Source organism: Marmota monax, unplaced genomic scaffold (genome assembly GCF_021218885.2).
Source record: "Marmota monax isolate L192 unplaced genomic scaffold, Marmota_monax_Labrador192_F-V1.1 WCK01_AAM20220418_F8-fsc00007, whole genome shotgun sequence".
NCBI classification, from domain to species: domain Eukaryota; kingdom Metazoa; phylum Chordata; class Mammalia; order Rodentia; family Sciuridae; genus Marmota; species Marmota monax.
In genome coordinates, this window is record NW_026692781.1 from 28,041,988 (window position 1) to 28,056,199 (window position 14,212).

Here is a 14,212-nt window from a genome sequence, read left to right on the forward strand (position 1 = left end):
TTTTCAGACTCCCCCTCCTCCATGATTACTAAAGGAAATACACATTTGGCAGGACTGTGCAGAGAGGAGAGGCAGGAATCACAGAGCTTCTTTCAAAGACCAGGTTTACCTTATCTGGCCTCAAGCATCGGATGATCAGCATCCTTTGAAACTCATTTGCTTTTTCTTCCCACTCTTCAGGGAAAATCTCATGGTGTGGTTCCTGTAAGTACAATGCATATATAATTTAATGTTCAAGATTTTGTATAAAAAGCAGGTATTTTGACATAAACCAATTTTTAGAGAATATATATAATGAATAAGTGAAAACATGCTTGTGTGAATTTCATTATTTTATTAAAGTTGGGGCAAAGTTATGAAATAAATAATAAGAAAATTAAAAACATCCTGAAGGACTCAAAACAAGGACACAAACTAAATAGATTAATGTCAACATCTGTGTGTGTGGTGCTTTTTTTTTTTTTTTTTTTTTTTGAGGGGGTGCAGTACCAGGGATTGAACTCAGGGGCACTTGACCCCTGAGCCACATCCTCAGCTCTATTTTGTATTTTTATTTAGAAACAGCCCTATTTTCACTGAGCTGCTGAGGCTGGCTTAGAACTCATGATCCTCCTGCCTCCCCAGCCACTGGAATTACAGGCAGGCGCCACTACACCTGGCAATGTGTGTTTTTGAAACTTCAGGATAGGCTATGTGGTTTCTCAAATCATCAATCTCTATGCTTCAGACAGTTAATAAAATTTTAACTTAGAAAAGAGTATTAGCAAAAACACTTGTTTCTAGGAAACATCTTACTATTACCAAGGAGAAATCCAAACTAGATCCATTACAAATATGTAAAGTCATGTGTAGATATACTCTCACTATCATTTATAATAGGCAACAAATAAAATAAACACAATTAAAAAAAATTTCCACCTATCTTTCTCTTCTCCACCAACTTTCCCCAGAGCTCTTGCCATAGTATATAAAAAGGAAAGCAAATAGTCAAAAGAATAGAAACCAAGGAATAGAAAAAAATAACTGGGAATTAGAAAATACTAGTCCATGTACTTAAGAAAAACTGAGGAAAAGCAACAATTGCTACATATCTCAGAAAGGAAACTGTTTTATGGGCATGTGTCAAGTGTAATAATAGGCTCTAATTAGCAAGATAAGGTCTTAGGAAAATATTTTTAAACTAGTAGCTCTCCCTTTTCCTCAAATGACAAAAAGTATTTATTAGCTTGTGTTCTGCCTTCAGAATATATAATCAAACAGCTATTTGTGTGTGGGGTGGGAAGTGGCTTTTTTTTTGGAAACCGTTGTCTTGCTATGTTGCCCCCACTGATCTCAAACTCATGGGCTCAAGTGATCCCCCACCCAGCCTCCTGAGTAACTGAGACTACAGGTGTTTGCCACCACAGCTAGCATGTTTGATAAAATTTCAGTTTATCTGCTCTTATGATTATCAAAATCTAATTTGATAATGAATAAAAACTTGGAATGGAAATTCAACCAAAATATTTTAAGGCCATGCAGCTCCTACATTTCCATACATTTCTGAGACTGAATGGAAGTTTAATAAAATCATTGACTTAGAAAGGTAAGGGTAATATAAATCAAAGCTTGTATTTTAATATTCAACCAGTTGTTTAAAGCTGATTTAAATCTTGCTTTTATGCAAAGATAAGATACACTATTTAACATTATTTTCTCCATTTAAAAACTTTGAAATAAACAAGAGGATTAAAACATACCAAACTATCATATACTCTTTTCCAGCCATCCTTTAAGCGCATAAACTCTTTCCGAATTGCTTTGAAAGAAGGCAAGTCATCTAATCGACATATTTCATCCCAGGACTTTTGAGGGAGCCATGTACAAGGGTTGGCATGAGGGTTATCCAGTCCAATGCCACCAGTTAGCAGAAATCTCCACTCAGTTTTATTGATCTTTAGAAAACAAAGCACCATGAATGAATTAATCATTAATCAGTTTACATTTTAAAAGAGCTGAATATTTATTTATAAGTTTCATATATAGTCCCAATGAAATTCTGAAGCTTAACACAGCTCATTATTTAGCCAAAAGAAAACAAAATATCCATTATAAACAGTTTTCAAAATAGTTTCATTTTAAATAGCTACTTTTCAATTGCTTTTTCCAGAAATAATTTAAACATGAAAATTTGAATATATTCTATTTTAATATATGTTTGAATCAAAGTGTGAAATATGATATATTAAGAAATTTGTAATGTTTTGAACAACCAACAATAAAAAATTTAAAAAAAAAGAAAAAAAAATATGTACTTTCAAATGAATGCTTAAGAGTTCTATTGGTCTATACATTGTAGAAAGGTAGAAAACTATCCATCTGCCATATTTTCAATTATTTTACACAAAATATACAAAACTTTCACAAGAAATGCAAAGAACAAAATCATTACTCTTTGAGAATTCAACCAATATATTACCATAGAAAATCAATAAATCGTGAACATATATTTGTATAAAGTAGTGACTTTATACTTCTTTTCAATTTTAAAAGGTGCTTCCTATATTTTAAATGAATAGATTTAAAAGATAACAAAAATTTATGTAAGATACTATTAAGCTCAAATGGTTAGATTTGACTAACTTGCACATGATTTTAAAAATATTACCATGTACTCTATAAGTTGGTAAAAATACATAAACATATGTAGTAAATTTATATGCATTGTTATCTAGGATTCTAATAGAAACAGACTTATTTTAAACTATAACATAAAAATTTAAGTGATAGTAACATAATGAACTGTGTTTAATTTGTATTTCACCTGTGTGAATAAACTGCCTTGTTGTAATGCCTTGCTTTAAATAAAAATTAGCATCATTTAAACCTACCTACAATCTTTTCATATATATTCCCATACAAATTAGTAAATTAATAAATCCATGTTAATATTATGGTGTTGTTGTTCTTAGGACTAAAGCAGTACTGACCACACGATCATGGATCTGTAGATTCACAGTGAGACAAAAGGAGAAGAGCAGCTTATCCTTTTCAAAGAGGGACCGGCAGACATTAACATACAGTGAGTAAGTGAAGTGATCCCTGAGAATCTGTAGCCTGAGGAGTCCATGGAAAAGTGAATAAATAAAAATATGTTACATTGAAAAAAAACACTCTTAAAAAAACCCATTATAAGCCATTTAGATGTATGTTCTTTTAATAAACTTTCTGGTCAATTACTCTCAAGCAATCAAGTGTCTTCAGCAAGTGCACCAATTTGAGAGTCACACAGTGTAGAAACACCTCAGCAGAATTGCATTTTACTGCCAACTGATTTTTTAAAAAATTTCATCTTCCTTTTGGGAAAAAGCCAGTGCATGGTATATTAATCTATTACATTAAAAGGTTTGTAGGCTATTTTTAACTACAAACCATTTCTGGGGGTAAAATATGACCTTGATAATGCAGATACTTTGAAATATTTTATAATAAATGTTAAATGAGCACAATTAAATTAATAATTTCTTTGTTAAATAATTAACAGCAGGTTTGCTATTATTTATGATATTCTGTTCATAATTCCATAAAATTATTATTCTGTTATTTATGATACTCTGTTAATAAATCCATAAAATCTAGAGAAATCACAACTTGATTATGCTTTTTTATTAGCCATAGAGACAAAACATGGTGTTAATAAATCCATAAAATCTAGAGAAATCACAACTTGATTATGCTTTTTTATTAGCCATAGAGACAAAACATGGATATGAATAATTATAATATTTCCAAACTGATGGCTACTGTGTGATCTGTAATAATTCTTAAAAATCAATATGACATTTTATGAATTTTAACTTAATTGTCAAAGGAAATAAATTATTGAAATCAAATTTAAAAAATATTTTTATTACATAAGTATAAAATTATAACAGGAAAGAATAGTTAGCTAAAATATTTGTTAGCTAAAATATTTAGCTAAATATTTAAAATAGCTAAAACATTTATAAGGAGCTGATGACTAATATAAATAAGAACCTAAATTTTCTAAGCAGATCAATTATTTGAAGGAAAAATCAACATAGTTTGATTATGATTAAGCAAACTTATACTGGTATTTCTTAAAGTGTTTACAAAAATATTACTGCTAAGACCAGAACTTAGCTATTTTCAGACTGATACCCTATACTGTTACTCACTCTCGTTGTATTTTCTTTTTTATTTTTTCTTACCTACCTATTTCCTTATTTATTTTATCACCTGCCAGCATTCCCATAAAACAATGACAACAAATTAATAAAACAAATTATGCACCTATATTATTTCTAGCTGAGAATTCTGAAAAAGGGTTTGGTGGAGAAGGCCTTGAAAATAGTTATGGTAATACAGTTGAATTCTTATTCCTGTTCCCATTGTTATGCTAATAGGCCTTTTCTTGCATGGCATTTAATTTGTCTCACCTGGAACAGTATAATTAGTACAGGTGACTCAGGTTTGGTCTTTCTAGAATAAAAGAAAAATCTCTGCACTCTAAGACGAATGTCCTCTTGTAAACCGTAAGATCAAAGGAAAATTATAAAGGTCAATCATATTAGAATTTCAAGCTTAATCCTCCTAGTGACAAAGTGCACATTAAAATATGATATTTTAATAACCTATTCCATTGGGAAAATATTAAAAATATTCATTCAGTGCTGGGAGTGACACAGTGATATCATTCATGTTTCTCTGATGGAGTTGTATATTTGAATAACTTTCCAGTAAAGAAATTCATATTTTCCGGAAAAAATTAAATTTCTTTGTCCTAATTTTGGGACTTTAGCCTAAGGAAAATAATGATGTAGATGTTTATATTTACTGCAGCATTATATATAATACAAAAGCTAGAGACTACAGCATTATATATAATACAAAAGCTAGGGACTATCTATAAGTCTTAAAGAAATTGTGGAACATTCCTAAAATGGTATATTGTACAGCTACTAAAAAATGCTTCAAAAAACTATTTAATAACATGGAAAAATTATTTTGATAGAAGTGGAAGGAAAAGAAAAAACTGTGCACTGTGTGTGTGTGTGTGTGTGTGTGTGTGTACATAGAGAGATCTCAGTTTGGCCCCTAATAACAAAACTTTGTTGTTTATGTGTTTTTTTTCCTTACTAATTATTTATTCTGATACATAAATTCTAATGTACTAAATTTAAAAAAACCAGATAATCCAAATTACTTATGGAAATTTCACAGTATCTACCATAATAGTCATAACATATTAGTGATGCCATACTTAAATAATCATTATGAATAATTATCACTCAAAAACAAATAAAATGAAATAAATTTATATATCTTTGGGCTAATATTAAGATTCTAAAACAAATTTATAGGCTAGTATTAATGGACACATTCTCTCTGGGCTTTTGGTATAGCTATGATCCAATAAATGGCTACAGTCCAGCTATTATTCAATGTTTATCAGTGATTGGCAGATAAACATATCATTCCTATAAAAACTCATTCTCTTTTATTTTTGATCTGGCAGCTGGTTTCTTAATTGGAAACTTTTATTTTACAGAACAGAGAAAGGATGGGGATTAACAGGACTGTCTAAAGAGTCTCTCTTGGTGTGGCTGCTTTAGAATACTGTTCTGCAATATTGACTGAAAGGAAATACACCCAAGTCCTTTGATCATAGGTTCCATGCCAGGATATGTACCTACCAGAGATACGAACACACCTGCACCAAACCCATAGAGGAGAAGGCTCAAGGCAACAAAGCTCAAAACAGCCTTAAACTAGAAGTACATGTCCTCAAAAGAAGAATGGATAAATACTCTGGGGTAGAATTTTAGGACAAACAAAAATTTAAAATAACAGGCCTAATTCTCTTGTTGAAAATGAGATTCCTTTTCCATCCTTTACCATAGAGCACCTTCAATTGTAATTATTTTCTCCTATCTTTGAAAAATGTATATAATTTTTTTAGAAAGCCTTTGTCTGCTTTACTTCTTTGAAATGTAAACATGCGGGGGAAGGGCAGGAGCCCAACATTAGTGGGCATCTTGCTCCAAATTGCAAAATTACCTCCAATCCTATAGATAGGAAAAGTTTGTTTTGCCTCTAGATAAAGCTAATTTGCTAACACAGATGGTCACCTCAATTAGCAAGAAGAGTTAGGATGAACTAAGTGAGACATTATGAGTTGTATCTGCTTGGCTAGCAATAAAGGGGGTAAAATTTCTTTCTGTCTTCACAATCTCTCTGCAGTTTGCCTGTAACATGCATCACATTCTGGTTTAATGCTTATTCAGCAATAAAGCTGTTTTCTTTGTCTACTACCTTTGCAGAGAGAATTTCTGCCTGGGTCAGCAGAAGATTTAGATTTTAATTACATTTCCCCAACAAGTCACACAATGGAGAACTAGTTAACAATGAAAGAGAACAAAACACTTCACTACATACAACAATATGCATAAATTTCACAAACATAATATTGAGTGCAAAATGACAGACACAGAAGAGCGCACACAGCAAGCCCATTTTATATGAACGTCTAAAGCAGGCAAACCTAATTCACAGAGCTGAAGTTGGGACAGTGGTAATCTTGGGGGAGGGAAGTCTGTGGCTAGAAGTGGATCAGAGAGGAATTCTTGGGCTGTTGATAATGTTCAGTGTCTGGAGCTGGGTGCTGGTTTCACAGGTGTGCTCACTTTTGAAAATTCATTGGGTAAATACTTCTGATTTATGAACATTTCCATAGATACATTAATACTTCAGTAAAGGTTTTAAAATATAATTTCTTTATTAGTACTTGGTTCCAGAATTATCCTTTACATTTTCTAGAGTCATGCATATGATTTTTATTATTTCTGAATTAAAGGATCTAAATTACATAATTCAAGGAGTTTGACTGAAAAAGAAAATGCCACCTGTGTTTTCTAGATTTTATCCAAATCTCCAAATCTCGTATTTGGGTAAAAGGAGTTGGCATTCTTTAACTCTTAAAGGACTCTACCACAGTTATGAAGAAAAAGATGCCACATCTTGGATGAGCTTTACTTTGATAAAGCAAGAATAAATAAAGGAACAAGAGCTATTTTAAAAGTACAGACTTGATCAGGAGTGGTGGCACATGCCTGTAATCCCAATGACTCAGGAGGCTGAGGCAGGAGGATGGCAAGTTTGAGGCCAGCCTCAGTAACTTAGCAAAGCCCTAAGCAACTTAACAAAATCTTGTCTCAAAAACTAAAAAGGGCTGGGGATGCAGCTCAGTGGTTAAATATTCCTGGATTCAATCCCAGTAAACCACCCCCACTCCTAAAAAAAAAAAAAAATTAAAGCACAAACTTGTTCTAATTTTTAAACCTTATACAAAATCATTTCTTTAAATGATAAACCAACAAAATTTTCTTCTCTATTCTCCTGTAAATAGTAAGGGTTTATACTAGTTAGAGTATAACATTCTGATGGTTATTATTTTAAGCCAGGTTGAAATTAAGAATCCCAATGAAAGGCAGAACATCATTTACTATATGGCTACCATGTATACTATACTGTAGTAAAGACTGGGAATTTTTTAAATCCTGTGGAATCTACTATGCAAACCAAACATGCATGCTTAATTAAATAACTTATAATGCAAACAGCCTGAAACTTTTAAAAGAAAGATCACCTAAAAGTTGTTTTTTTCTTTATTACAGTAATCCTTGCTAAACTTGAATATTTCAGGAACTGGAAGAAATAGAGAAATAACCTAAACATTTTCAAGTATCATTATGTTAAAATGAACTTGAAACTACTATCATGCATTTATTCCTGAGAAATAACTCCCTTTTTCTCTTCTCTTTGTCATGAAATTTTTTTGACAAGGCCAATGTGCCAGCTGTATACCTTTATTAGTTTAATATTCAAACTTGAAAAGTAATGAATGATACTGGCAAAAAAGTTGCTCAGTCTGAGCACTCAAAATTTCAGACCTCTACCATGATAAATAAACGGAATTCTATTCAGATTTAAATGAGATTAGCACTTATGATTTAAAAAAAATAATAATTATTTACTGTGAGCGGTAACTATTCAATTGAGTTTCCCTGTGTGTGTGAACCACAAAGAAACCAACTACCAAGGTTCATAATGATCAAGGGCAAAGTTGTAATTATTACTATTTTTACTCAAAAAATAATTTCATGTTGAGCCCTATTTAAAACATGTCTTAATGCCAAACTAAAAATTATCTCATTGATAACAAATCAAATGAATTTTGCTCTATCATACATTTATTACTAAGTAAGGTCTTAATTGCTCTACTTTGATAGTCACTATAATAGTATTATAATATTTTTTATTATATAAAATAAAGTATATTAATACATAAAAGAAGCTCTGAAAAAAAGAGAGGCTCTAATTATCACAAATAATAAGATTTAGAATTTTTACCTTGGTACCTGACAAATTACATATGTAGGAATTAAAATGTGAAATGCGACTTTTGGAAGGTAAGCTCGAAGGGAACAGGAATCATACATTTTGGGGGATGTTAACCACTCTTCCCATGCCTTTAGTCACTGAGATATTTTACAAATGATAAATAGAGGTAAATGTCTCTATTTCTATAGTTGTATTATAAACCTATATCTCTGTAAAAAAATTTCTTGACAAAATAAATTTGGACACGTGTTCAATTTCTAATTCTCAAATTCATATCTCAATGGTTAACCAAGTTCATTTTAGGCAAGAGTCCTGCACCATTCTGAAACAACAATGAAAATCATAAATTAGTAACCTTCATACCTTATTATTAATTAGCATTTCTTTTACACACCTTTTTGCCAAGATTTCTGATTGCTCTGAATTTTCAATAGACAGGATGAAGAGGTTGATAAACCAGGTCAGTGAATATTGGTACATGGGCTCAATGTTGGCTAGATCAGCAATAGAAAAAAATAGGATGGAGGAATGGATGGCGATGGGACGGTAGCCCATGCGGGTGGCATCAATCTTCTTCTCTGTCTCTTCAGCTACTTCCTGCTTTTGAGAAATCTCATTAGCCAAAGCCTTGGAGGAAGATAATATCTTAATAGCAGTTTCATCTTCTAATATATTGCCTTCTGAAGATGAAAGAACTTCTAAAATCTTGTCTTCTATTTCTTTTAACTGCCTGGAATAAAGCACAATTTTCTCAAAAGAAAAAGAAATCATCCAGAAACACTTCACATATATGTTCTTTTATAAGACACAAAGAGCTTGTAACCTAAAGAAAGGTATCACTTTGTGACAAATATCTGTAATGGAGATGTTATATAATTAACGTTTTATCTTGCAAAATGTCGCAATGATGAGCCTTTCTGCTCCAGTACCCTCTCTAATGGTCATTTATGTGGTACCTAGAGAGACGTACGGCTAGCCAATCTACTCCGCCATTAAGAATCTCAGCTCAGAGTGAACACAAAGTATCACTTCATTTATTTTCTGAAATTTTTCATGACTTACAGAGCTTTACCCTTTCTACCTATGATATAGATATGAGCAGAAAGTGGGATACGACCTACGCATTCATACAGTGCTCTAGTGTAACATGCTCATTACACAATGGACACTAACACTTCTGTGCTAAAACTTTGGTGAAGAGGTGAAAATACATTGCCTCGATGTGTGGCAAGCCTTCTAACTCTTCTAGCATCTAAGAACTTGTATGTAAAAATATATTTGGCAATTCCTTATATTTAAAATTTTCCCATTTGCTAGAGCTGATATTTTAACAAAATAAATCTTTAACATGTACTTTAGTTCATTCTAAGTGATCTCAAGACAAGAATAGTTCTGTTTTATGACAGTTAGAACCTTTTGTTTTCGGCTCCTTGCAATATCAAGGCTTGCTTTTCTTCTTCAAGATCTGGCCTTTCTCGTGCCACCACAATGCCCAGAAGCTGATCCTGCATTCCTTCTGGAGTTATCATGAAGTTTAATAATGTTACCTATGAGTAAAACAGTATAAGTGAAAAATGCATCAGTATTGCTATTGAGAAAGCCTCTGCTTATATGCCTCACGTTTTGACCATAAAATAGATTCTATTTACTGTAGTAATATATGTGAAAGTGGAATTAGTAGAGAATACAACCAAAGAAATAGACAAGTATAATTGTTGGGTTAAAAACCCCACAAAAGTTTGTCATAGTCAGAAGTATAATACTTCAAAATTTTTTTTTAGTGGTCAATTTATTGTCATTTCAAACTATTCTGATTTCTGACATCTATAATACTAAAATAAATTAGAATCAGTTTGGAAGTGACCCTTTATTTTGGCAGGACTAGCTGTTTTACTTTTTAAGGATTCTAGTGGTGTCAAAAGTAACGGAAAATTTACAAAGTGAAACGAGGGATAAAAGAAATACTTATCACTTGTCATGAATAACGTATTTTTGCAACATGATAATCAGCCTCTATTGTGCACTCAGAAATTAACAAGTTCATGGTATCCATCAAGAGTCTGTCAGTCAGCTGGGTGTGGAGGTGCACACCTGTAATCTCAGCAGCTCTGGAGGCTAAGACAGAGCATTCAAGTTCAAAGCCAGCCTCAGCAATTTAGCAAGGCCCTAAGCAACTTAGTAAGACTCTGTCTCAAAATAAAAAATAAAAAGGGCCAGTGATGCCAGTATAAAAAATTTTTTTAAAAAAATATATGTCTGCTAACACACCTGCTTAATGGAGGTAACTAATTGCTCTTATAGGAAGATCTCTCTTGTTGCACATCTTAACATTCTTCCTCTCCTGGTTCTTTCCCATTAAAATGTAAACATGCTCAGGTCTCTCTTTTTAAAAACAATACAGCAAATAAGTCATTCTATTGTTCCTATAATCCCATCCAGCTCAGGAATGATCTCTTCTCTTTACTTTGCTTCACAACTACACTTATTGAAAATGCTATTTATATATGTTGTCTGTCTCTACCTTATTTCATTATTCAGCCCTCTAAAATCTGCTTCCTTCTCTGTCTCTGTATACCCAAAAATACACACAGCAATAAACCATAGCAACTTTCTGGCTGTAGTCACCATGAAGCCATAAATCAATGAACACTTGCTTGAGCTTGGCTTCCTGTGAAATCCTCCCTTTATTGTTTTTCATGAACCTAGCAGTCTGCCTGCCCACTTGTGTTAAAGTCTGCACCTGTGTCTTAAGCCTCCCTCTACTCCCTTTCATGTGTCTATTACTTGAGCTACAAGGAACTGATTGTGGAATACCATACCAACTATGAAATGCCTCCCTGTGCTTCAATGTTTGCTCTACTTTACACCCTTCCTCTTATAATCCACCAGATCAACTCCTTTTCATCTGCTAAGGTACAGATGGAGTATTAGCTCCTCTTGGAAACTTTTCCACACCATGTGTTCCAGCCCCACGCAGGCTACTTCCAGCTTCTCTTCATTGTGGTCCAAACTCCTCATATGTAGCACACATTATACTGGATGCAATCATGGGGTCACTCATCTCTCTCCCAGACTAGAGTAAAAATAGTTTTAGCATGGGGTTCATCTCTTATTGGACCTCCTGGCTCTGTTGACTGGCAAAAGGCAATGCTCCCTATAAATTTACTGAATGAACAATCACAATGTCAGTGTTCCCTGTCCAAGGAGTTATTTTCTGCTACTTTGGTTTCCTAAAATTTGAATCTGACAATTATTCTCCCTATGCCACAAGAAGAATAAGACACAGTCTGGCCCCTGCCCTCCTTAAGGAGTTTTGGTTTAGTTGGGTAAACAGAAGTGTAAATAACATCCAGTGGGGTGAGGACACCAACAGTGGAAAGCATGGGTGCTATAGAGGAAGGTGTCTAACCCAGGTCAGGAGGTCAGGGAGGGCTTCCTCCAAAGGAAGGTCACCTGAGCTAAACCTTACAAGATGATTAGCAGTTAGGCAAAAGAAAGAAGAGGGCCAAATTATAAGCCAGAATTTCCCTTGGTTATTTAACAGACTCTCCTTCAGAATTGAACAATCAGTAGTGTCTGAATTCCATCTCCAGAAAGTGGGATTTAATTGGTCTGGAGTGGGGCCAGGGTGTTTGGGAGGTGACCTGAACAGGCAGCAGGGTTGAGAATGACTGCTCCTGGTGGAGGACACAGCACAGACAAAGAGGCAGAGCACGCTGAGGGGAGCCTAGGCAAGTCACCATGCGTCACTGGACAGTATGCAAGCTGAACCCCAGAAGGACTCTTCATAGTCTTAGGATTAGTGAACATAAACATTTTCTGTCATGTGTACCTGAGAATTCAACATTCATAAACATCAATACTAGGAATGTTTTCTTACCCTTAAAAATACTACAAACATCCTAGTAATTATTACAAATTATCAGAGGCAACCACAGTGTTTGTTCAAGTTTTCCTTATTTCACTAATGAAAAAAAATTTTTAATAGGAAGTACCCTCCTAAACTCAGATCAGAGCACTGAATCCTATAGTGTCTGTTTTGTCCCAAAATTTGTTGTTGTCGTTTTATTTTGGTACTGGGTATTTGTCCCCGGTATTGAACCCAGGGACATTCTGCCATTGTGCTACATCTCCAGCTCATTTTATTCTTATTTTTGAAACAGAGTCTTGTTAAGTTGCTGAGGCTAGATCATCTTGCCTTAGCCTCCCTATTCACTGGGATTGCAGGCATATGCCACCATACCTTGCTTCAAAAGTTTTTAATATATTTTATATCACAACTTACCTAGATTGTAGGTGTTAAATATTGCCATTTTGGCATATCTAAATCTGATTTTTTTTTTTTTTTTTGGTACTGGGAATTGAACTCAGGCACAATCAACCACTAAACCACATCCACACCCTATTTTGTATTTTTTTTAGAGAAAAGGTCTCACTGAGTTGCTTAGCACCTTGCTTTTACTGCAGCTGGCTTTGAACTCATGATCCTCTTGCGTTAGCCATCCAAGCCACTGGGATTACAGGCATGCGCCACTGCTCCCAGCTGAATTTTTTTAAATTATAAATTTAAAATAGGAGAATTAGAAGAGAAGGAACAATAACAAAAAACCCTATCAGGCAAACTACCTACTTGTTGCAGGTTATGATCAACCAAACAAAATATATGCAGATATTAGAAGGATGATTTGCTTAGCCTAAGTATTCTTGATTTTGTTTTATTCCACTCAAGGCTCTACTAATCTAGGAAGCACCTTGTGTGGATTAGGACAAGAATCTTTCTACCTGCTGACAGCCCCAAACTAGGCCAAATCTAACTAAAGTGCTCAGGGTTAGGATTCAGCTGTATTCAGCTTTATCTTTGTGTTATGTACAAATGCATAACTATAGAAGCATCCAGCACTCTTTCCCTTAAGGATGAACAATTTCCTAGCAGCAGAAGGGTTTAAAAAAAAAGAAAAGAAAGAAAGAAAAGGGGGAAAAAAAACCCAACAGTCAAAAATAATATTATCTCTGAACTCTTCAGCATCTTTGGTGGTTTTGCCTGTTTTGCAAATTGTTGGCATTGCCAAAGCATCAAGGTCTTCCTTTCTTCCAAACTGGTAATGCTGTTACTGATGTTCTATTTTTGGTCTTTGTCTTCTTATTTTTGTATCTTAGCTCTGTCTACTGGGTGGCAGACATTGTGTTTTCCTGTCTTTCCTTGTAAGAGAATGTTCCTTCTGAAGGAAGAGAGTAATTTGGCTATTGTAAGGAAATTTCCTGCCTGGGAAATAAGAGTAAAATAGCTTCCGGTAGCACTCTAGAAAAGTGATTCCCTTCTATCCAAACCCAGGCACCTGCTCTGTGGTGGGTGCTATTTGGGTTAAATTTTTCTCTCATTTGTGGTCTGGCAGGTCTTGGATGCCACTAGGTATAGATTACATGAACATACTCACAAATTTAAATGAGATAATTAGAAATTCTTGAAACTGAGTAATTTGGAAGATTTATTAACTGCTGCATAATCCTCTACTGCTTTAGCATTTATTCAAGGAAACATTATAATTAAGGCTTTTAAGAGATTCTTTTTTATATTGGCATGAGAAACCATGCTGCACAGGTTACATTTGCTTTAATGCAAAAGCTATAGGCACAGCATTAGCAAATGCATGTTTTATAACTTCTACTTCTCTGCATTCAAAAAGAAAGTATCCATTCCTATTCCATTAATGTTGCATCTTTTGAAATCAAGATTTTTCAAATCTAGTCATTTGTTCACAAATAAACATTTTAAACCATACAAATATGGTGTCATAGGTTTACTGTCATT

At 33.7% G+C, this 14,212-nt stretch overlaps 1 protein-coding gene across 3 annotated transcripts in view; it reads right to left on the minus strand.

Moving 5' to 3' along the window:
• The window catches only part of Dnah7 (dynein axonemal heavy chain 7), a 345,957-nt gene that overhangs the window by 61,812 nt on the left and 269,933 nt on the right, over positions 1 to 14,212 (minus strand). For all 3 annotated transcript variants that reach the window (XM_046447272.2, XM_046447271.2, XM_058580336.1), the window contains 5 exons: positions 9,817 to 9,950; positions 8,798 to 9,133; positions 2,970 to 3,096; positions 1,740 to 1,934; positions 110 to 202 (listed from right to left, as the gene is read on the minus strand). In XM_046447272.2, coding sequence (XP_046303228.1) covers positions 110 to 202; positions 1,740 to 1,934; positions 2,970 to 3,096; positions 8,798 to 9,133; positions 9,817 to 9,950 — 885 coding nt within the window. The remainder of the gene's footprint in view (positions 1 to 109; positions 203 to 1,739; positions 1,935 to 2,969; positions 3,097 to 8,797; positions 9,134 to 9,816; positions 9,951 to 14,212) is intronic.